The sequence below is a fragment of the Staurois parvus genome, unplaced genomic scaffold (genome assembly GCF_062004578.1).
Source record: "Staurois parvus isolate SC_StPar_1 unplaced genomic scaffold, SC_StPar_1.0 ptg000426l, whole genome shotgun sequence".
Classification (NCBI taxonomy): Eukaryota; Metazoa; Chordata; class Amphibia; order Anura; family Ranidae; genus Staurois; species Staurois parvus.
In genome coordinates, this window is record NW_028318222.1 from 3,081,316 (window position 1) to 3,106,368 (window position 25,053).

The following is a 25,053-nucleotide window of genomic DNA, read 5'->3' on the forward strand; positions in this document are numbered from 1 at the left end:
TATGTCTTGCATGTTTGTTAATTTGACGCACAGGATAGCAGGGTCAGATTGCACCATTATTATGATGCATATGTCTTACTAAATTCCCCCCCAACTATTTAAACCCAGCACGGTGAAATTGCTTTGGTAATCTCCTTAGTTTATATACTACAGGTATTTAAATAGTAACAACAATTTTTCACAGCACTCTAACTATAGGTGCTTACACTCACACTGATCAGCCATACCATTATGTATATATACATATATATATATCTTGTACATTCACATCAGTCATCTCCTTACAATAGTAAGGAGTAGTAAAAAAAAAAAAAATTAAAAAATTTGTAAAATGTTTTTGCAGGTGCTCCCCACATCCCATATGGGAAAGAATAAAATCATGACAATTATACACACTCACAAAATCTCCCTGAGAACTCTATAGAAGGAACTGTATGAAGCCTGGTCCCAGGATACAAATGGCTCCACAGGGACACAGGCTGAAGTGGGGGCAGACTGACCATTTGGAAACTCGGGCACTGCCCGAGGGCCCGGGGTCAGTAGGGCGCCCCATGAGATGCCCCTGGTACCTTTTTCATAGGCTTTTTTGAGTTTGGGCAAGGACACAGGGGCCCCATGATCCCCTGTTGTCTAGGGGCCCCATGAGTTGTCAGTCCGCCCCTGGCCTGAAGACTATACCTGTGCACACACTATACGAGTTTCGTCTGCTTCCTAAAAAGCTGGGCTGGAAAATAATCTATGTGTGTGTATCCAGCTGAAAGTCAAAGTCATTCTTTGCATTAAGATAATAAACACCCCACTATCTGTCCAAGCCCCCCAGTCTCTAAACACTTTCTGGGCTCCCATCACCATTCCAGGGTTGCCCCCAGCCCTCTCTTTTACTTCCTGCTTTCACAAAAGACACTGTGGGCAGCTGAGCCATAGATTCCTGCTGCTGTCAGTCAAACTCTTGTATGCCAGCACCAGGCTTGCTAAGGAGGTACCCAGAGAAGGAAGGAGGAGACAGCGTAAGCAGGGGACTGCCAGAAGAGGAGGTAGTAGGAAGCACAACCTATTTTTTATTTAAAAAAATAGACTTTAGTATCACTTTAAAGCAGTCTATACATGTATACACTATAATATTTCACCTCCAGTGGCCTGAGCAAGCACCTAGACAAGGTAAAACAAATAACTGTCTTTAGGCACTCTGAGGCTTGCAGAAGTAGCAAAGGGCCACAGGCTGGGCACCAGGGATATAAAGCATGGAAGAGGGTAATACCATGCCAAATTCAGGTAATTACACAGGTTGCTTTAAATAAGCCTAAAGTAGAATTCCAGGCTACACCTAACTAATCTTAAAAATGCTCCCCCACCCCCTCCTAATACCTATGCTGACTAACCTGTGTAAGAAAAAACTCACCTACTTTCAGGCCGCTTCAGTCTGGTCATGTGATTTCCCCTGTGTCTGCTGCAAAGGAGAGGAGACAGCGCTTGACAGCTATTGGAATGCCTGGGAAGAGTAATGTCACCCATAGGCTCCTATAGACCAGCCATTGACAGCACTTCCTCCTCTCCCCTGCAGCTGTCTCTGGCTGATACAGAGGATTGAATCATGTGACCGGTCCGGAGTGGCCTGGAAATAGGTAAATATATATATCTATCTTTCTTACACAGGTTAGTCATCATAGGCATTAGGAACAGCGAAGGAGCATTTTTAAGATTAGTTAGGCGTAGCTTTTAATTCCACTTTTTTATGAATACACCTGCATGAATTGATGTTTTTATCTGCCTAGATTTTAGTTTTAACTTTTCCACCTATTATTAATACAGTATAGTTCAGTACATCTCACTCACAGACTTCCATGTGTGCTCACTGCGGCAGATTTCCTGGATCCGCTCCTTCACAGCTTCCTCAGTTCTCGGCACAGTTGTAAATCCATTGCCGAGGATGGTGGCCAACTGACTTATGAAACTGTGGTGCAGGCTGTGAGCAGATTTAGCCTCATAGCCGGAAGTTTGCAGAGTCCTGTCTAGATCGTTTATCTTCTGCTCCCTCTCCATCAGCTCCTGGCGTAGGCTCCCCCATTCTTTATGGTTGTCCTTCAGTCTTTCTTGAAGAATTTCCTTTTCTCTCTCAGCAGTTCTCTTGGCTAGGACGGCATCATCTCGCTCCTAAATGCAAGATATAACACTGGGCAGTAAAGGGAATGCATGTATCTCACTGCTCATAGAAAACATGTAAAAGTGATCAGCTTGATGTAAATAACCTAATCTATAATGTGTTAAAAGTACATTCTATTTGTTTCATATTGCATAGGGGCAGCCATATTTGTTCATTACATGCTTAGGCTATGCTTATTGCTTTCATGAGCTACACAATGTTTGTGGCTGTATAACAAGTATAAAATATGGCATATTTTAATTTATATTATGTGTTTGTTTAGTACAAGAAAAGCTGCCTTGTGTCAGCACACTAGAAAGCCCAACTGTGCAGTCTGAGACTGCAGCGGCCCAACACTCCCCGTGCACAGTGCTCCAATTAACAATGCTGCTCAGGGTAATAAGCATTGTTGATTAACACCCCTGTCACACCAATCCGACTTTGAAATGATTTCAAAGTCAGATGGTATTCCAAATTGAGGTGCGACTTGCAAGACGTTTGCTGCTTGCAAGACCCAGGTGTGTATGCAAGTCACACCTAAAGTAGTGCATGCACTACTTTAGAAATCGGTGCTGCTCCAACCAAGTTGGACTCACACCGATATGACCGCTGTAATTACGGACAATAGGGTGTGACTTGCCATGCGATTTGCAAGTCGCATGCCAAGTCACACCAGATCTGACCAGGGTCTTAAGGTGAAAATCTTAACCCTTCCTCAGGTTCTATGCAAATTATGTATTGTTACAGATGGGTGATGTCCAGGCTAGGTTTTTCAGGGGTTGGGTTTGGCCCCTTAGTTCCAGTGAAGGGAACTCTTAAAAAGTGTCAGCATACCAAGACATTTTGGACAATTTCATGCTCTCAATTTTGTGGGAACAAAATGGTGGAGGAGCTTGACTGGCCTGCACAGAGTCATGACCTTAGCCCAATAGAACACCTTTGGGATGAATTAAAGTGGAGGCTGCGAGCCAGGCCCTCTCGCCCGACATCAGCAGCTGACCTCACAAATGTGCTTCTGGAAGAATGGTCAAAGATTGCCATAGACACACATCTACACCTTGTGGACAGCCTTCCCAGAAGAGTTGAAGCTGTTATAGCTGCAAAGGGTGGGCCAACTCAATATTGAACCCTACAGACTAAGACTGGGATGCCATTAAAGTCCATTTGCGTGTAAAGGCAGGCGTCCCAATACTTTTGGCAATATAGTGTGTGTATATATATATATATATATATATATATATATATATATTAGTTTAACCCCAATTCCAGCCAAAACGTTTTTTTTCCCCTTTTAACTGATGTCTGTGACAGCACTGGGGAAAGTTCCCCCATAACTCTTCCCCCATAATGGGGAATGCCCTCAATTTCTGTGCAGTCATCTGGCGGAAATACAGACAGCAAAAAAAAGCAGGAAGCAGAGTCTAAAGCTAGCCATATACTGATACCTGCAGGCTGAACTAAAAAAAAAAATAATAACAGATTCTTCCATCTATGCTATACAGTGCAGAGGGATGAATCTTCCTGAGTGCCAATTGTGTTCTGACAGATTGTCCTTCCAGCTGTCAAAACACCCAAACAGCACTGCATCCAACTGGATGAAGAAGCTTTTTGGCCATCAGTTTCTGCCCGACTACTTAGATTTTTTTAATTGAGGCATGTCAGGCAGCCAACAGGGCCACCCAGTGAGTGAATTTTGGACAGGTCCTCATGAACAAGCCAAAATTCATACAGTTGTATGTTCAGCTTAATTCTTTACACACTCTATTTAACTAAAAAATGGCTGGGGGTTATCTTGAAAAGAAAGGTCTTTACCTTTTTCATTAATAAATAAAACAGCATACAGCATGTACCTATCCTTTCCAAACAAAATCACATATTTCTGAAACAAGGGCAAGAAACTTTGGCGTTATAGTAACACAACATCCTCTATATTTTACTGAAAAACAACATATCATATGAGATTGAAGTGTGACCCAACTCATGACAATGTGGGTCACAAGTGCAGTTATATCTGCAAAGCAATAAAATGACATGAGATGTGACCCTGGAATCTGTAGAAAAAAAAAAAGTCAAATTGATCATTTATCTCCAGACATACATTGTAAAGAGTAACCCTGGGTTATGGAGACCCACTGTGTCACTCAACATGGAAACAAAGACAAGGAATAAATCTTGGTTTCATGTTGTGACTATTGTGTGTCAGGGGACAAAAGACAAAACACAGGAGCACTCTCTCACCTGTTTTAGCGATTTAAGCTCTGTTGGAAAGTTGGATATGGCTTTCTTGTGTTTCTCGGTCTCTGAAACCAGCTTCACTATGGTATCCCGACTGGCTTTAAACTCCACTTGTTGACTGGCCAGGGTGTCTTCAAGACTTGTCACTTTAGATTTTTGCAAAATATATTCTCTCACCATCTTTTCTACCTGGAAAAGAGCACACATGTATGAAAAGCGGACTACAGGAAAACTTGTTTTGTTGCCCAAACAAAGCCATCAGTTTTAAATGTATGTAGCACCCTCCTTGTTAACTACTGGAAATTCTAGCTTTAATTGTTATATAGAGGCTGAAATAGCAGCCTGGGTGTCATAGCCAGGTGGGTCAAGTTTAGGTCAGAGCTGAGAGGCTCTGCAGACCAGCTCTCTGGGATTTCTCCCTGCTCTAGAACTTTGGCGCAAGATCTAGAAGCAGTGAGCAGAGGTGAGGTGTGGCTGGTTTGTACTCTTAGAGGATCTTGGCCAATCCCCAACAGAAGGATTGGCAAGAGGCCAGGACAGTTTTTAAGAGTAACTGAGCCTGCTCAGCAGCAGGAGAGTTGGAGGAGAGTTTGGGTGGAAGATGAGTAAGGAGCCTGGGAGGGGGCCCAGATGGGAGAGGGGCTCACCTCCAGGCAGGAGGATCTTGGAAGGAAGAAAGCTTGAGACATCACTGGCCCCCCTGAGAGAGGACCACCTGTGTGGCAGGGAACAAGAGGCCCAGCTAGAAGGCCTGGTAGCCTTCTATTGTCATGAAGAATAAAGGCTCATGGAGGTTGGTTATAGTCCTCACGCACCTAAAACCATTTCATCAAAGGGAGAAGTTCAAGATGGAGACATGGTCCATGATTTACAAGCGGTCCAGCCAGGCGTTTTGGCTTGTTACCTACCAGCAACACAGGAGAAGGATTGAGGGAGTAACCCTGCACCCCCTGGGCCAGATAGGGGAAGGAGCACTCTGGTGGGAAACCAGATAAGCAACTACCTAGGTTTGTCTTCCTTTAAAATGACAAACACTGGATCTCCTGCTCAGGGATTCACCCAGTTAGGCTGGATTAGGGGAATATAAGGTCTGGGGTGCTACAACCGAAGACACTGGCTAGCTCTCCAAGAAGAGGATTTTGTTGTAAAAATTTGTATATAGCTGAAGGAAGTTGTCCATGGTTTCACAGTTCCACTGGGCATCCCGTACACCCCTTACCCCATCCCAGTTCAATTCCCCAAATAAAACTTCAAAACAAAGCTTCCACGGACTGGTGTTTGTCTCCTGGATGAAAGTTAATGTGGAAGTGCCTGTTGCCAGGCTGTGCAGGACTATAGGGGGACCCAAACCTTCAGCGTATTGCTACATGTAAAACAACAAGCGATTTTAGGAGCTGGGGAGGAGGTCAGTCATCCCTTCAGAAGGGAACATGACCTTGGGTAGCTGAAAAGCTTCAAAGTCTTGTTAGTTTGGACCCTATCTTGGACTATTGGACCATCAAAATGGTCTCTTCAGGACACACATGGTCTTTCAGAAGTCCTCCTCATCTCAGATTTATTTCCATGGGGTTGCCACACTCCAAGGAATAGAAGCAAATATTACGTAAAGTCACTGGTGTCACAAGGTGCTGCTATGCCAGTTCCACAATGTGGGAGATTTCAGAGCTTGTAACCACCCCTCCTTATTGTCATGAAGAATAAAGGCTCATGGAGGTTGGTTATAGTCCTCATGCACCTAAAACCATTTAATCAAAGGGAGAAGTTCAAGATGGAGACATGGTCCATGATTCACAAGGGGTCCAGCTAGGCGTTTTGCCTTGTTTTCATAGGCCTAAAGATGCATACTTTAATGTGCCCAATGCAGAAGGCTTACGCAAGTTCCATCAAGGCCATCTTCAGTAAACTTGTCTACAATTCAGGTTTTCAAAATCACCTTGCGTGTTTTTCAGTCTTATTGGCCATTCTAGCCTTAATCAGAATAAGGGGCATACGCTGGCATCATTACTTGGATGACCTTCTCTTACTGTCCCAGAGAGCAGCTGCTGGAGCACAGGGCTCAGGTCCTGTCAATGCTCTTCGAGTTTGGCTGGTTGCTGAATCTGGAAAAGAGTATGCCCATGTCTAGTATCATTGCGTCTGATGGTCTGATTAGGGGAGGTTGGAGGCCCTTGGCTATTCTCCCATAGGCATCTCTGCTCTCATGAATACCATGAGAGTGAGCATAGAGTTGAATTTCAATTGTTGAAGGTTCTCATATGAAGAAATTTCTTCTCACTTTCTGTTGTGTCTACAGGACAGAAAGTGAAGGGGAATTTCCCTGATGAGACATAAATAGGAAAAAAAAATCCTGACAGGAATTTTTACCATTCTTTATCCAACTTTGGGTAAACTCTAAGCCCCAAATTAAAATTAATCCATTGCAGTGGGGGGTTGCTTATTTTGTCTAGGGCAAAGGAGAAACAGTTTTACTTACCTGATCCTCCACTCCACCAGGAGATGTTGCTCCCTTATGTTTCGGCACTGGACTGTCTCACAGCATCATGTCCATTGCAGGGCTATGGAACATACTTTGGTCTTGATCATGTCAGGACCCTAGACCACTGGACCTTGGGTAAGAAGAAACTGCAGGGACAGGTCTAGTTTTTTGGAGAAACCTAAGATCAGGTAAGTAAGCATTATATTTTTTGTTTCTCTAGACCAGTGGTCTCCAAACTGTGGCCTGGGGGCCAGATGTGGCCCTTTGCTTGCCTTTATCTGGCCCTTGGGGAACAATTCCTCCCACTGACAACAACATTGGGGCATAATTCCTGTCACTGATATCAACAGTTGGGCATTATTCCTAACACTGACCCCATCAATGGAGCACTATACTTCCCACTGACGGGGCATTTTTCTACCATTGACACCAATGATTGGGCACTATTTCTCCCACTGACACCAATGACTGGGCACTACTACTCATACTGATACCAATGATTGGGCACTATTGCTCTCACTGATATCAGTGATGGAGCACTATTCCTCCCACTGATACTGACAATGGGGCACTATTCTTCCCACTAATACCAATGCAATAGGTTCTTCTGATTTGCACTCTACAGAAACAAACGGCTTTTCTTGTATCATTTTATGACTGATGGGAAACAATAATCCCACTGATCCAGTGAACTAAAAATTGCTGCCTCAAGTTATCAGGATTACCTTTGTCACCAAAACATTGAGGGGATCTTCTTGTTGCTCAACATTCACATTCAGACAGGATGACAATCTGTCAATACTCTCCTGGAGCTTTTTCTCACAGCTAATGTTTCTTTGTTCAGCCTTTTCTCTTTCCATCAAGTGTAACCTGTAGATGGTGGACACATTGAGAATCATTCTTGCATCACTTTAAAACAGCTTATGCTTTAGGTATATGCCCAAGCATTACCCACGTTGACTCCCAAACCTCCTTATCCCTCTGTAGAGCTAGTCACAACATGCACTTTTTTTATCGTGTTCCTGTAGCAAGATATAGCTTGTATAATTTCCTGTGACATCACAAGGCTTGTAAAAATCTTGCAGGAGAAGTTGCTGGGAGGTCAATTCCTACTGACGTTGGCATGCCCCCTATTCCCTGCACCACATCGCCCAAGAACTCTCTCCTTACACACAATGCAGGTACTCTCTTGGTGTCATGGACCGACTGGCAGTAGCCTCTAGTGACCCACAGGCCGGAATTCCTCAGGGCGCGGAGTCTAAGCCTCAGTCTGCTGTTTCACCAGGGGCCCTGATGGTGGGGATGGATTTGAAGCAGCCTGAGACCAGATCGCGAATCCCGAGTACAGCCAGCTGTGGTAGAGGTGGTTTTGCCAGTGGTAGGTAGCAGGTGAGAGCCAGATTTGAAGAGATAGTGTGTAGCGTCGTCAGACAGGCCAGGTCGGTAACAGCGGAGGCAGACAGTACAGATCGGAAGGCAAAAGGATAAACGGGTCACAGGCCAGGTTCAGCAACAAGAGGTCAGGTAAACAGGAGAAGGCAGAAGAATGGTCAGACAAGCCAGGGATCAAGGCAGGAGAGGGTCACGATAATCTGGGTCAGGCAGGTTCGGCAACAAGGCAATCTCAGAACTAGGAACAGGAACACAGGAATAAGACCATACGGCACTTGAGCATTGCAAGAGCCGGCTTTAAATAGAGCGCCCTGTGCTGTCATTGGTGACAAGCGCGCACCCGTGTACGCGAGTGCGCATGCGCGGCCGCAGCTGCCGCCGCGGGCGCCCAGGTCCTAGCGCCTGTGTGTTAGTGCGTTTTGGCAATCTGCGCATGCGCAGACCTATGCGCCGCGGCGATCCCTGACATTGCCCCCCCCCTACGGGCAGCCTCCGGATGCCCAACTGCTTTCTCCTTTGTGGGTGGTTCCGAAAAAACTTTTGAACTAGTCTGGGAGCGTGGACATTTCGGGCTGGTTCCCACAAATTTTCTTCTGGCCCATAACCTTTCCATTTTATGAGGTACTGTGTCTGACCCCCTCTCTTCCTGCAGTTTAAGATCGCTTCTACTTCAAATTCCTCCTCCCCCTGAACATCTAGGGCCACTGGTGGCTTTGATCTATGGTCCAGGAACGGATCTGGAGTGGTAGGTTTTAGCAGGGATACATGAAACACTGGGTGTATTTTGAAAGACTCGGGCAAAGCTAATTCAAAAGCCACTTCGTTAATTTGCCGCATCACCTGAAATGGGCCCACGAACTTGGGTGCCAATTTCCTCGACGGGCATGCCATCTTTAGGTTGGTAGTTGCTAACCAAACTTAATTCCCTGGGTGCACGACCAATTCCCCTCTTCTTCTTTTATCAAAGGCCCTTTTGCTATCTTCCTGAGCCTTTGCCATTGCCTCCTGTAACAGTTTTTTGTTGGACGCGAAGAATTTTAAGGAGTCTTGAGCTGCCGGAACCGGGTTTTCTGGGATCAGATCGGGCAAGAAGGTGGGATGGAAACGATAATTGGCGAAAAACGGGGATTGCCTGGTGGCAGAGTGATTTGCATTGTTGTAGGTGAACTCCGCCAGGGGCAAGAGTGCCAACCAGTCGTCCTGTAAGAACGAGGTGTAGCGCGAGTGTGCATGCGCAGCCGCAACTGCCGCCGCGGGCGCCCAGGTCCTAGCGCTCGTGTGTTAGTGCGTTTTGGCAATCTGCGCATGCGCAGACCTATGCGCCGCGGCGATCCCTGACACTTGGGAGGCAAGGCAGCAGGTTTTTTTTCTATAAAAATTAAAGTGGTTGTAAATCCTTACATACAGTGGATATAAACAGTCTACACACCCCTGTTAAAATGTCAGATTTCTGTGATGTATAAAAAATGAGACAAAGATAAATCATTTCAGAAATGTTTCCACCTGTAATTTGGCCTATAAACGGTACAAATCAGTTGAACAACAAACTGAATTTTTTTTAGGTGGAGGGAAGTAAAAATAAAAAACTAAAATAATATGGTTGCATAAGTGTGTCACCCTTAAACTAACACTTTGTTGAAGCACCTTTTGATCACCCCACAAATCTTCGACTGGATTCAGGTCTGGGCTCTGGCTAGGCCATTCCAAAACTTTAATGTTCTTCTGTTGAAGCCATTCCTTTGTTGATTTTAATGTATGCTTTGGGTCGTTGTAATGCTGAAAGCTGAAGTTCCTCTTCCAGTTCAGCTTTCTAGCAGAAGCCTGAAGGTTTTGTGCCAATATTGACTGGTATTTGGAACTCTTTATAGTTCTCTCTACCTTGACTAAGGCTCCAGTTTCAGCTGAAGAAAAACAGCCCCAAGGCATGATGCTGCCATCACCATGCTTCACTGTGGGTATGGTGTTCTTTTGGTGATGTGCAGTGTTGTTTTTGCACCAAACATCTTTTGGAATTATGGCCAAAAAGTTCAACCTTGGTTTCATCAGACCATAACACATTTTCCTACATGCTTCTGGAAAACCTCAGATGTGTTTTTGCAAAATGTAGCCGGGCTTGGATGTTTTTCTTTGTAAGAAAAGGCTTCCGTCTTGCCACTCTACCCCATAGCCCAGACATATGAAGAGATTGTTGTCACATGCACCACACAGGCAGTATTTGCCAGATATTCCTGCAGCTGCTTTAATGTTGCTGTAGGCCTCTTGGCAGACTCCCAGACCAGTTTTCTTTTCTTCTTTTCATCATTTTGGAGGGACGTCCAGTTCTTGGTAATGTCACTGTTGCGCCACAGTTTCTCCACTTGATGATGACTGTCTTCACTGTGTTCCATGGTATATCTAATGCCTTGGAAATTATTTTGTTCCCTTTTCCTGGCTTATACCTTTTAACACTGAGATCCCTCTGATGCATTGGAAGTTCTCTGCGGACCATGGCTTTTTCTGTAGGGTGCGACTAAGAAAATGTCAGGAAAGACCTACTAGAACAGCTGATCTTTATTTGGGGTTAATCATGGCACTTTAAATGATGGCAGGTGTGTACCGACTCCTATTTAAATGATTTTGAATGTGATTGCTTAATTCTGAATACAGCTACACAGGGTGTGCACACTTATGCAGCCACATTATTTTAGTTTTTTATGTTTGCTTCCCCCCTAAAATATTTCAGTTTGTTTTTCAATTGAGTTATAGAGTTTATAGGTCACATTAAAGGTGGAAAATGTTCTGAAATGAATTATCTTTGTCTAATTTTTTTTTAAGTCACAGAAACCTGACATTTTAACAGGGGTATGTAGACTTTTTATATCCACTGTATATCCACTGAAGTGACAAACCTCAGGTGATACACAGAGATTAAACAAATCCTCCTAAATAAGCTGTACCTGTTTATCTGCATCCCTCTGGATTTGATGTCACACCCTGCACTCCATAGAACAGGGAGCTGAGTAGTATGAGACCTGAGTGCAAGGAGACATCCTTCCAGTGACATGCCTCACATACACCTTAGGGGCCAGGCTGCAGCACCATCTGTCACTCACTGTGTCTACTGGACACAGCGCATAACAGATCATTGCACCAGGCCGGCCCCAGTACCAATCACATGACAGTTGTACACAAGGAATAGCTTTCATTCATAGCCATTCATTGTGTACTATTGTGATGATCTCTGTGAATGGTCACAGTGATTACGTGGTACAGACAGGGCCAATCACAGTGTATCTGCACTGCTGTGGCCAATCACAGCTCTCAAAATAGGACTCAATGAATGGCTATGAGTGAATGGATGCCATTTATAAAAATAATTGCTTTTAACAGTGATCATCACTGTGACAATCATAGTGTATAAAAAATCCTGATCACCTGTTAAAAAAATTGTAAAAAAAAAAAGAAAACAAAAAGAGAAAAATGTAAATAAAAAATATATAAAAATGATAAAACATTTTTACATACTGTCAACAGTCAGTATCCCTGATCACAATCACATGATGACCCTGCACTGTTCTAGTGACAATATGTATAAAAAAAAATTGTAAAACATTTTTTAATTTCTTCATTTTCCAAAAAATTGTGACAAAAAATTACAACTTCAGAAAACTCACCATATCTCTTACTAATTACCTCAGACTCTCTACTTTCCAAAAAGGGGTAATTTGGGGGGTATTTGTACTGTCCTTGCATTTTAGGACCTAAGGAAATGAGACAGGTCTTCAGTACAGTTTTTTTTTTTCAAAATGATCGGTATTTTTTCACTTAGCAAAAAATAAAAAATCCAGTGGTGATAAGATGCCACCAAGAGAAAGCTCTATCTGTCTCAGAAATTAAAAATATACATTTAATTTGGGTACAGTGCTGAATGACTGAGTAATTGCAATTCAAAGTGTTACAGAGCTGAAAGCTGAGAACTGGCCTGGGCATGAAGGGGGTGAAATCGTCAAGTATTGAAGTGGTTAATAAAGCTGAATGCCAGCCTTTCCTTCAGTCTTAAGCCTAGTACACACAATGAGACAACTATACGAAAAATACCGCTTTCAAAGCTATCGGACTATAATCTGACTGTTAGTACACAGCTTTCGTCCAAAATTATTCAAAGGCACAAGCAGGAAAATGTTTTCATACGATACCAGATCATACAATTTTCATTTAATCAGTAAAGTTTTTGTCTGAAAATACAATACAAAAACAATACATTACATCATTTTTCGAATTTTTATTCTGTCGTACAAGAATTTTTGTAACTTTAGTAACCTCTTCACTTTCGATATGAGACCAGCATGCAAGAAAAAAAACGAACGATCATTGATCCGATATTCTCATCATGTGTACGGGGTTTTTGACAGTTGTACAGGCCTCTTTACTGTATTGAAGTTGCTTACCCTGATTTCTTTGTACAATGTGCATTAGAAGCTAGAGCAAGCTAGAGATACAGCCCGCCTCACTTCTTGGCTGTGGAACGTTCAGCATCCTCTAGCCTTTTCCTTCCCAGCCTGATTGCTCTTGGTTCACTCATTTAATTCATTGGATTTTAGTTCTTGCAAACATGAAGGCTCAGCATCACTTCCATGCATTACCTTGATCAGTCTCAATGCATATGCAGTCTGCTAAGAAATAACCACTCCTCCTCCAGACTGACAACCACCCATCAAGGTATTTTTTGATGTTTTCATAATTCCTCCCAGGAAACTAGTCCACTGCTTGCATAAAGGCCGAGGGTTGTTGAAAAGAGTACTGAGGCAGGGTGCTGTGATGTTTCAAGAAGCTATGTAGAGCACACTGCTGGCCCCTTCCGCTAGCCATGATCATCCTGCATTGCATAGAGAAGCACACAGACCCAGAGGTTCCCTGGGTCAAACAAAAAGGCATGTAATGAGAATGAAGAGGTTTTGTTTCAAACTATCATTAGCATGTTGATGAGTGGGGAAAGGAGGAACTAGGGAAGGCAAAATACAAGCAGATTAAACTTCAGTTTTAAAGGAAGAACTCGGAACCAGCCATGTCTATTTGTTTTTAGTGCTGCATGTGACCCTCTCTTGGCGGCTCATAGTGGCTGAAAATTTTAAACTGAATAAGGTTCTTTTGTTGATAAAATCTAAACTTCCGTACATAATTTTGCAGCTCAGTACTTCAGGGAATGTTATGGCCTCTTTCTCTAATTTTGTAAGTTGCAATTGTTACTGAAATGTCAACTATTGAAGTGCTATACTCTTTCTGGAATTAAGTAGATATGGCCCTCAACAGGCGTAATGGAACCCCTTGAAGAATAATTCCATTCAGTTCGGCCCACTGCTTTCTTCACGTTTAACACAGCTGTTGTAAAAGCCTTTAAAGTGGACCTTTAAGTAACTTTACAATTTTTCACAAATAAATGCATGACATGTAAAGACAAAAGTAACAGTTTACTTTTCTTTTTCTAAGTAGAATTCCAGCTCAAGCCTAGCTATTCCTAAAAATGTCCCTTATCCCCTCCTAACACCTATGCTGACTACCCTGTTTTAAATATATTTACCTACTTTCAGCTAGTTCCAGTCCACATGTCAGTGAACGGAGGTTGCAGGGGAGAGGAAAAACCGCTCCAGGAGAGGTGACATCCCCCATTGGCTCCCATGCCCCAGCCATCCCTCCCTCCTCTCCCATACAGCTGTCACCAGGGGTGGACTGACCATTCGGAAACTCGGGCACTGCCTGAGGGCCCGAGGTCAGTAGGGGGCCCCATAAGATGCCCCTGGTACCTTTTTCATAGGCTTTTTTGAGTTTGGGCAAGGACACAGGGGCCCCATGATCCCCTATTGCCTGGGGGCCCCATGAGTTGTCAGTCTGCCCCTGGCTGTCACTCCCTGACATAGGGAAGCCAGTTCATATGACTGTTCTGGAGTGACCTGAAAAAAGGTAATATACATCTTTCTTACACTGGTTAATCAGCATAAGTGTTAGGAGGGGGGAGAGAACATTTTTAAGACTAGTTAGCTTTAGGCTGGAATTCCACTTTAAAGCAGGGCATACATTCATGAGTTTTTTTCGCTCAAAAAAGTTGAACAAAAAAAAAACCTGAGAGATCCCTACATACACACAAATGATGTGGATGCAAGAATCCCCACTGCCATGCTACTGTATACTGACAGCAGGGGCTTCCCCTTCCCCTGTCAGAATACACTGATCAGCGCTGCAGCCATTGGCTGTAAGCACTGATCAAATGCTAGTTTTCCAGCTTGATCATTTCGATGGACACCAGTCTTATAAACAGAGAGGAGTATACACATACCCAAGTCAGTTGGTTCCTTTTGAACCAGCCGACTTTCGGTACGGTTATACCCAGCTTGAAACCACTATTTGTGGCTAAAAAGCAGACCACGAGCTTCAGATTGGTAACTTTGCTTATACTGATTTGATATCATCAGTCTGTTGCAGACATGGAAAAGGACTTTCTCCAGCCACCTCTCCCTCAGTAAGCACTGAGACTTTATATTGCGATTTTCTAGTAAGTCACAATAGGAGAAGTTACAGCAGGGGGCTGACCTGTGTACAATATGTGTGAACACAGCCTAGAACTCTACAAGCATAAACAAATAAAGCTGATGCTAGGTCCACTTTAAAAAGATTATATGTTCTCTTTAAGCAGATCTGTTCCAAATAAATTGTGTGAATCCAATAGAGCATTTGGAAAACTGAAAAAGCTTGGTATGTTCTTTTTAGGGTTGTTTCTAGATCATGGCACCCAGCATACACTCCAGGGGTTTTCAACTTTATGCCCCCAGTCTTTTTTGTAGTAACTCTTGTCAGAGATATAGATTGTTGCTGAACTTTGGTTGCGAGGTTTGGTCTGTGTGTTTTCATTCTATCACCTGCACTGGGAACTGCATTTTCCATTTTATTTAGAATTATGTTTGCTAGATCACTTGGTCAAAGTCAAACCACAAGGAATTTTTTTTTTTTTAACTAATGACTAAGTGTCCGTGTTCCTGCACATGAAGCAAATTTCTTCTTTAATAGATTTAAGATAATCAATCAACAATAAAATTATACTTTCCATGGACAATATTCTTTTAGAACATTGTATACTTTATCTATATTGTAATCTTATTTATTTCATTTAACGCAAAGAGCCATATTTGATTTGGAAGCTGAACTGCTAAACGCACAGCTGAAATATACAGTTGTGTTCAAAAGTTTGCTCAAAATGATGAAATTTTGGCATTGATATTGAAAATATGATTGATCATTCCAAAAATAATGTCTTTTATTTAAAGATCATGATCATATGAAGCCATTATTTATCACATAGTTGTTTGTCTCCTTTTTAAATCATAACGATAACGGGAATCACCCAAATGGCCATGATCAAAAGTTTACATACCCTAGAATGTTTGGCCTTAGTACAGACACACAAAGTGACAAACATGGGTTAAAATGGCAATTAAAGGTTAATTTCCCACATCTGTGGCTTTTTAAATTGCAATTATTGTCTGTGTATAAATAGTGAATGAGTTTGTTAGCTCTGACGTGGATGCATTGAGCAGGCTAGATACTGAGGGAGCAGAAAAGAAATGTCAAAAGACCTGCATAACAAGGTAATGGAACTTTACAAAGATAGAAAAGGTTATAAAAATATATCTAAAGCCTTGAATATGCCAGTCAGTACTGTTCAATCACATATTAAAATGTGGAAAATTCAGGGATCTCTTGATACCAAGCCACTACACCAATGCCACAATAAAGCATGGTTGCAATATGCCCACAACATCTTGACATGCCTCACAGCTACTGGCACACTGCAATCTGGAGTGACGAAACCAAAATACAGCTTTATGGTCACAACCATAAACGATATGTTTGGAGAGAGGTCAACAAGTACTATAGCGACAAGAATACCATCCTATTGTGATGTGTGGTGATGGCTCACTGATGTTTTTTTTTTTTGGGGGGGGGGGGGGAGTGAGCTCTAAAGGCACAGGGAATCTTGTGAAAATTGATGGCAAAGTGAATGCAGCATGCTATCAGAAAATACTGGCAGACAATTAGCATTCTGCTGCACGAAAGCTGTGCATGGGATGCTCTTGGATTTTCCGTCACGACAATGGCTCTAAGCACAAGGCCAAGTTGACCCTCCAGTGGTTAAAGCAGAAAGAAGGTGAAGGTTCTGGAGTAGCCATCACAGTCTCCTGATCTTAATAATGTCGAGCCACTCAGGGTATATTTCAAACGTGGGGTTCATGCAAGATGAACAAAGACTTTGCATGACCTGGAGGCATTTTGCCAAGATGTATGGGCAGCTATATCACCAACAAGAACTCAGGGCCTCATAGACAACTATTACAAAAGACTGCACGCTCTCATTAATGCTAAAGGGGGCAACACACTGTATTAAGAACCAAGGGTGTGCAGACTTTTGACCAGGGGTCATTTCATTTGTTTACTTGTTTCCATGTTTTGTGCCATTCTGTTATGACCTACAGTTAAATATGAATCCCTGGAAATGTGTTTTGCCTGCTCACACATGTATTTTTGTAAAAATGGTACATACTGTATAATACCAATACTCCAAGGGTATGCAAACCTTTGAGCACAACTGTAAATGGGGGAGCTCTTCTACCTGGCAATGTTTTTGTTTTGTTTTTTATTTCTGCCCATCCAGTCCTGAGATTTGTACAACTTTGTCTGATTATAGCCAGGTTGTTTACCTAATTTTATACTGCTGCAGTTAAGCAATAATGCTTGTTAACTTCCCCATCCCCAGCTGGTCACTTAACAGTGACTAAGCAGTAGTGCCCCACCCCTCTGCTCTCTCCTCCTGTCAGCAGGTTCTATGTCAGCACATTGGATGCTGCACACCTGATTGGCTCCTAGTACCATTCCTCCTTCTCCCTGAGTGTTGCTGTACAGGGGATTACAAAAAGTCCGAAACCAAGACAAATTCAGGCACTTACACAGGCTGCATTTAAAACCTAAGTTTACCTAAAACAAAAAAATAAATACATTTAAAAAATCAGCACAAGAGACATGACTTACCTTCAGTAAGACGTGTCCCTTGTGCTGCTTTCTTCTCCAATGTCTCCCACCCCCGCTGCTGCAATCTTATATTGTGGCAGGGTTAATAAAAGATGTTGACACAGGCACACATCGAGAATGCCCGACTATGTCAGCTCTTTCTGCCCAGCTTCTCCATTCATAGAATCTGTCACAACAGTTTTTATGAATGAAATAGTATTTTTGAATGAAGGGGTGGACCTATCAATTATCTCCCTCCATTCATAGATCTTGTTTCATTCATGGAAGTTGGAAGAGTTGAAGTACAGCTTCTATGAATGGAGCAGCTGGGCATAGTCAGACACTCTTGAGGAGAGCCTGTCACAGCCCCTTAGTTCTATTAGCCCCATGATACAGGGAGATTATGTACATTTGTGGGAGAAGGGGGGGCACCAGAGGAAGACGATTTAGGCAAAAGGAAGACACAGCACCATAAGGGACACATCTCATTGAAGTCAAGTAAAATACCTTTTCCTGGTTTCTTATTTTTAGGTAAACTGAGGCTTTAAACTTACATTCCTTTATTTTCATTTATTTATTTTCATTTAATTGCTGTAACTAGTGTTTGTTTTAAATCAGTTGTAGTTCAGCTTTATGTAAGGCCATCATATTTAAGAAATTACAATTCTGAGTGTTTAAGATCACATTTTTTTTAAAACTATCGGTTTAGGCCGAGTTTTGTTTCTAAGATGATTTATATTTGATATCAGATTATTTATATAAAGCATGAATAGGGAAAGGTGGCATAATAAGCGGTGAAAGCTGTGGCATTGCAAAGTAATTTTGGATGGCATTTTTAATGTCCTACTCCTCTGGCCTAGGACCCTTTCTGCAAAAGACCAAAGCACTCATGACTCAGTTCGAACAGAAATAAAAGAGGTGAGATGGGGAACTCCCATATCAGACATCCCAGCACCTTGCACCTGTTTAAAGATTTCATTCTCTTATTTGTTTTCCATTGCAGAGAATGCAGCAGGAAGAATGAGACTCCCATGCTTGGTTTTATCTTGGTCCCTGCACCATTACCATTGTAATCCTTAAGACATATTAAGAACAAACTACCTAATAAACTTACCAACAGCCATTCAAAACCAAAGGATCCACTTTTGGGTGCATTTGTCTGTTAAATTTCTACCCACCTTACTCTATTTTCCAGTTCAGGTATCCTTTCATTTAGCTCCTTATTCTGTCTCTTCAAAGAATATATCTCAGCATTTGCTTCAGCCTTTCCACTGGTCACATGACTCAGTTCCTTTATGTGGTCTTTCAGGGATTTGATCTTAGAAGCCTGAAGAGCATTCTTCTCCTTGAAGACTTCCAATTCTTCTCTAAGTTCTTTCAGGAAGATGTCTTTGGCAGACAATTTATCCTTGAGATCAGATACCTAAATAGAACACAATCGTACACAGTTGTCATACTGTACATGATGTACTGTAAACTGTACAAGTCACCTACACAAAGTAGAGAAGGTGAATGGCATAATAAGGGGTTAAGCCACTCTTATACCAACAGTCAGCATTTTTACATTGATGAATAAACTGAGCATTTCAATTGAAGAGCAAGCACCCCAAGATCAAGATCATGATAAAGCTTTGTAGTCTTTGTTGCTTCTTTAAATAGCACTATGACAGATTAAAAGCAACCGCTGACCACTTCTTTATTGTGCACTTGTTTGGAGTAAAAATCTGTCTCCTCTTCAAATCTTTCATTCCAGACCCAGGGGTCACAAATACACAGGAAAACTGTCACATATACTTTGCTAAAAGAGAGTTATGCAGGCCATAGATGGGTCGAAAATCGGCTGAAAATTCATCCAAAAGAATAATCGGCCGATTTTCGGATCAATAGTGGGTGAATTTGTCGGGCCCTTTTCGTGATTTTGACACATTTTTTTTAATCGGTTATGTTGGGAAAAAAATGGCCGATTTTGTCGATCGGCCGATTTTCACAGCAATGTGGGGCAAATCGGCTGATCTTTTTATCGATTAAAAAAAATGCGCATGAGCCGTGACCTGCAAGAAGAAGGAAAAGAAGAAAAAGAAGAAGATGAAGACAAAGAAAAAGAAGAACATCTGTATCTATTTGTATCCATTTCGGATACAAATAGATACAATGTTGCAACCGTAATACTTTTAAATGTCAAAAATAATAGCGGAGTGTCCCTGCAGAGAGCTCCGCTATTATATTTGACATTTAAAAGTATCGCGGTTGCAACATTGTATCTATTTGTATCCGACTAGAAACATCTGTATCCGAAATGGATACAAATAGATACAATGTTGCAACTTTGCTATACTTTTAAATGTCAAATATAATAGTGGAACGCTCTGCAGGGACACCGTTATTATATTTGCCGGCCATAGACGGGAAGAAAATCAGCCGATTTTTTTTTACCAATGGTGGTAATGTCGGCCGATTTTTAGTTTTTTTTTAAAAAAAACGTGCGGTTTTCGCCCCGCCTATGGCCTGCTTTAGCCTGATTTCTGTCAAATTGTGTTGCATGCAAAATGTCACTGAAATGTTATTGAGTTTCTGAAGGACTTCTTTTGACTCAAGTAGCATTTTTAGCAATTTAATGTACTGTATATGTAAACTCTTACATTTTATGTAAATTTTCCCATTAATGTACTGTAGGAACAATCAATATTTTTAAATCTGCAACTTTTATTTAAAAATACATGGTGATCCTGCTAGGAAGTCTTTGTTCAGGCACTTCTTGATATAAGGTAAACCAGTGATACTCTTGCGTTGTCAGTCTGTCATACCGATTGAGACTACATGTGACTCTCGTGACATACTGATACTTTTCAATCAAGTACTCAAGTAATCGCTGATACCGAGTAGCTGCTGACCAATCAAATGCTGTATAGCCTGAGCTTTCATCGCTGTAAGGAGAGGAAAGAAAGCGGCTGGGATTTCAAATCACTGTTGCTTTCGCTCCTCTCCTACCACTGACACTCAGCAAAGTATGCCTGCAGGGAGATTTCCACACCACTCCTGTGTGAACCCGGGCTATGACAAGCCTGGGTTCACACAGAAGCAGTGAGAAAAACACATGTGATTTGGACAGGAATCGCATTCCAGTTCAAAACGCATGCTAATCTTTGTGGTGCAATTTGCGTCCATTTTTGCAAATCACACCAAAAAGTATCGGCTAAGGTATTGGGAGTATTTTCACGAGTACAGGTACTTGTGAAAATACTCGGTATTGGTACCTATACCAGTATTGGTGCATCCCTACTATATGCAAAACTTTTTTTTTCATTTTGGATAGAGCAAAGGAGGGTTATAATTCCTGTCAGATTTTTTTTTTGCCATTTGTGTCTCACTGTGAAGATTTCCCTTCACTTCCTGTCCCATAGCCAAACCGAAAGTGAGAGGAAATCCCTGCAAATTAAGAGAATTCCTTGGGGACCCTCAGCTTACTAGAACTAGTGTTCTCATTGGAAGGTTTCCCCACTATTACTTTTCTGGGGTGTTTTCTTTCACTTTCAATGGTAATGGTGAACAGGACATCTCCCTAATGGGGGTACAGACAACAGTAAAAACCTGACAGGTGTTTTAATCCCTCTCCACTCTATCCAAAAGCTAAAAAATGTTTTGCCTTTAGTTATACTTTAAGGCTTTATTAGCATGTTGATGATGCAAAATATAACCAGATGAAACTTCAGCTTTTTTTGTAAGTTTCTTACATCTGGTCCAAAACTGGTCAACCTGTGAGCTGAAGAAAAGAAATCTAACAGATTCCACGATCCACTAATAGCATGTATGGGTGAATCTCTCCTGACAGGCTATTGTATTCCAAGAGCTGGCTCCGCCGGCAGTCAGAATACTCGACCAGTGCCTACATCTGATTGGATGCAGGAGCTGTTTGGCCACAAATTTCCAGCAGGCTCCTCCACAAAAGTTGATTGAACGATTATCTATGAAACAGAACAGTGCGACAGGGACATACACTGTTTGAATTCTGGCCAAACCAGCATGAATTGGATGATATTCAAGCTTTACTGTAAGTAGTGCACAGCAAAATGACTAGAATTAGGAGACCAGCACAATGAGTAAAAGCAATGGAGTATGGTGGAAAGGAGACCACTACAAGCACACATTTATCAAGGAGTTCTATCTGCAATAAATAGCTGTACATTCATTAATATCATTTAAGAAATGTTTTTAGTGATATATCCCTGTCCATTTTCTTATGGCTTTTACAGCAAAACACAGTTGTGGTTTCCACCATGCACAAATTTTACTGATTCAAAGTTATAGAAGCCAACAAAATCTTATTACCGGCGAAAGATTTATTTAATAAACTTGAGTGAAAAAGGAGATGAAATATTAACAATCTTAGACCAGTGTCAAATGTTACATTGTTGATTTGGGTGGGGTGGGGTGGGCTTACAGAACCCATTACATGATGAAAGGAAGTAAAGATGACACATTGATCTCACTTGACACAGTAGAAGAGGCTCTGTTTTGGGACTAGTAAAAGGTCAGGTACATTGTGTTGTTTGAAACTGCTCCTATTATAAGCAGCACTATCCCAATTGGATAACAAACTCTGCACGTAACATAAAGCCATCTCCATGATTTGCACATTTTTCAGAAACATAGATATTCACCCGACCATGCCTATTTCAGCAATTAAACTGACTGCTGCAAAACTTAAAAGAGAGATATGGAGGCTGACATTTCTGGTCTCCTCCTAAAATGCTAGTTGCCTGGCTTTAGTACTTTAAATATTTAGACTCAGAACAAGTATTCTCAAAAGGCCTACATATTTTTCTTAAAAGGTTCTTTTAAAAAGACAATGTCACTAGACCATTCATTTCAGCAAAATCATCTCATAAGATTATACGTGAATTTAACATATTTTATGCATGCTATTTACCTGTTAAATCCTACTTTGTGTAGACATCAAAAAGCCCTGAGCCTGCCTGGATGTGATGTCAGATGCTAAATCTTGCAGGAAGTAGCCTGCCTAGCTTTCCCCATCATAAGAATAACACATTTAGAGATACAGCTGGGAGACATAGAACCTACAGGTAAACTCACAGTAAAGCTTACCTGTAGTAACAAGGGATATTCACCATTTCTGCAGTCAGTGATGTCACCAGTCCATGTGCTGTCCCTACAGAGCACTGTGCCGCAATTGTGACTCGCATGCGCAGGAGTGACCTCATTGCGGCTCAGCCATTCAAAAGGCAGGAGCCTTTGAAGCCAGAAAGAACACTGCGTGAAGATGGAAGCCTTGTCAGCAATGGCCATGCACTGCTTAAGGGCTTAGTTTTAAGGGACGTCTTTCATAATGTGCTAGTATATAATGCATACTAATACATTATGACATTAACTTACAGGGGACCAGATCCTGGGTCTAGGTGTTGCTGGCTGAGGAAGTCTGCCTGACACTTTTCTATGCCTAAAATGTACATGGTAGACAAGTCTAGACCACAAACTTCTGTCCTGGACAGAATCGGATCTACCTTTCTTGCCACAAGACTTCTCGTTCCTCTATGATGGCTGATATTCGCCACTGCTATGGTGTTTTCTGACTGCATCAGGATCAGATGACCTTCCAGTAGGATAGTTCAGTGCTGCAGAGAAAGTAAAATTGCCTGATGTTCCAGCATGTTGATTGAGAAATTAGATTTTTGATGATAACCACGTGCCCTACACAGACAGAGTGCACTGGACTTGAGGCATTCATCATGAGGATACTCCAACAGGTGGTAAGGTTTACCCAGCATCAGAGCTGGAATCCTGAGCCACCAAGACAGGGACAACTTTTTACTCATTGCCTTCCAAACAGGGCTGTCCCGGGATCTGGCTAACATCCCACAATGATAGAATGTTGCATTACAGAGGTTTGAAGTGAAACTCAGTAAATGGGACTGCCTTGAAGGAGGCGATAACAAAATGCTTGTGCAAAAGCAAAGAGTTGGACGACAGCTTGACTCAAGAGCTTGAATCTAAGATCAGAGAATCTAAATTTCCTGTTGAAGAAGAACTCTGGCCTCAGCTATGTCCAGGACTAGACCCAGATACTGCAAACAATGAGTTGGTTCCAGCAACAAGTCCTGAAGGTTCAAAATCCACCAGCTGTAACATTGGGACAGTCAAAGCCATGTTGTCCGACAGAGCCCGCACTTAACAGGGGGTTGTCCAAGTATCCAACAATGGGGATGCCACAAAAGCACAGGTGAAGAGGTTGGAGTGACACCTTGGGCCAGAAGATCCGAGATGGTTCACTGTAGATCTGTTAATCTGAGCATGATTGGAGGTGAGAAATTGAGAAACAATTCTAGTTTGTAGTCCTGGGATACTACCTCATGAACCCAAGTGCTGGAGAAGCAAGCTGTCCAAGCATCCACAAAGGTTAACAAACATCCCCCTCACACTCTGAAAAGTGGGTGTAGCTTGTCTGAGGATTTGACAGGCTCACAGTGCCAAACCTTACAGGTGGACTGAGAACCAATCTTGGAGGGTCTAAACAGGATGTCAAGGGTGTGGTAGAATGAAAGAAACATTTAACAGTCAGAGGGGAGAAAGACTTTGCAGGCTGCTCGATAGGTTTTTGCCTATATGGAAGATGGGTGCTCTTGCCACCATTAGCATTCTTGACAAATATATCAAGAGTTAAGCCAAAGAGAAGTTGTCCCTGGAAGGATCAAAAACTTCTTACATAAGAGATGTCAGTTCCTAGTCCTTCTGTGGTCTAAAACTGCCAGGAAATGGGAAATTTGAAAGGCATCCAGATGAGTCAGGACACAGCATTCCAAATATCAGGATGGGGATGGCCTTGCTGGATAGCTGCAGCTGAAGAGGCCAGTGATGTACAGAAGAATCTCATTTAAGGAGAAAAACAAGTGAAAAGAAAAAAAAATGTGCTAGCAAAAATTAGGTCAGTCTTTCACACAGTAGAGCTAAAGAATAAATAACTATCCTACTAGGATACTAGCAAGAAACTGAGGCATGCTGGTAGTAGATGTTTAAAAAAGAAAACTAATTAAAAAAAAAAAAGAAACCTAATGCAGCCACTGCATCTGAGAGCTGGTAAGCCACAATATAAAAAAATGTATGCTTTTGGGTTTAATACTTCTTTAAAGCTTATAAAGTGATATAGAAGATAGCATATTATTTATTACATTTAAAATGGAAATATCTCTTTGGGATGCAACAAATCCTTTACATGTATTGCTTGCTCTCATTTAGTGATACCTATATGTACCTTACCTCAGCAAGTAAGCTTGTATTCTTCACCAGCAATGCAGCATGTTCACTCTGTGCAGCTTCGGCCATAATCTTGTAATTCACAAACTGGTCTTTAATCCTGGCATTATAAGAAGTCTGAAAGAAAAAATGGTTTTCTAGTTAAGTTTCTATGTAGTACTTAGCAGCTTTCTCAAATATCTACTCAGGAGAAACTAGGAATTTCTACTGTTGGTTGAGTAAGGATCTGTGAACTAAAACCATAAAATCTTCCTTATTCGCTTACTCTGCGTGCATGCACACAGGAGACACATGAATGTGTGGCTCGGTGTACATTAATGCTAACAGGCAGAGAAAAGCATTTACGACAGAAGAGACCAATAGAGCCCCTTCTGTCATAAAAATCACACCTGTCAGCTTCTTTTTTTTTTTCACTTTAAATTGTTAGTTTAGGCCAAGCTGTCCAAAACAAATTATTTCCATTACAGAACAGACTAGCCAGTGGGGCTGTTGCAATATACTTTATTGCTAT

The 25,053-nt window shown here is 41.9% G+C and overlaps 1 protein-coding gene across 1 annotated transcript in view; it reads right to left on the reverse strand.

Moving 5' to 3' along the window:
• The window catches only part of LOC149454481 (coiled-coil domain-containing protein 170-like), a 72,892-nt gene that overhangs the window by 17,564 nt on the left and 30,275 nt on the right, over positions 1 to 25,053 (reverse strand). Inside the window, exons 4-8 of the mRNA XM_089687496.1 lie at positions 24,546 to 24,659; positions 18,455 to 18,699; positions 7,577 to 7,721; positions 4,379 to 4,564; positions 1,834 to 2,151 (exon numbers count right to left, since the gene is read on the reverse strand). Coding sequence (XP_089543622.1) covers positions 1,834 to 2,151; positions 4,379 to 4,564; positions 7,577 to 7,721; positions 18,455 to 18,699; positions 24,546 to 24,659 — 1,008 coding nt within the window. The remainder of the gene's footprint in view (positions 1 to 1,833; positions 2,152 to 4,378; positions 4,565 to 7,576; positions 7,722 to 18,454; positions 18,700 to 24,545; positions 24,660 to 25,053) is intronic.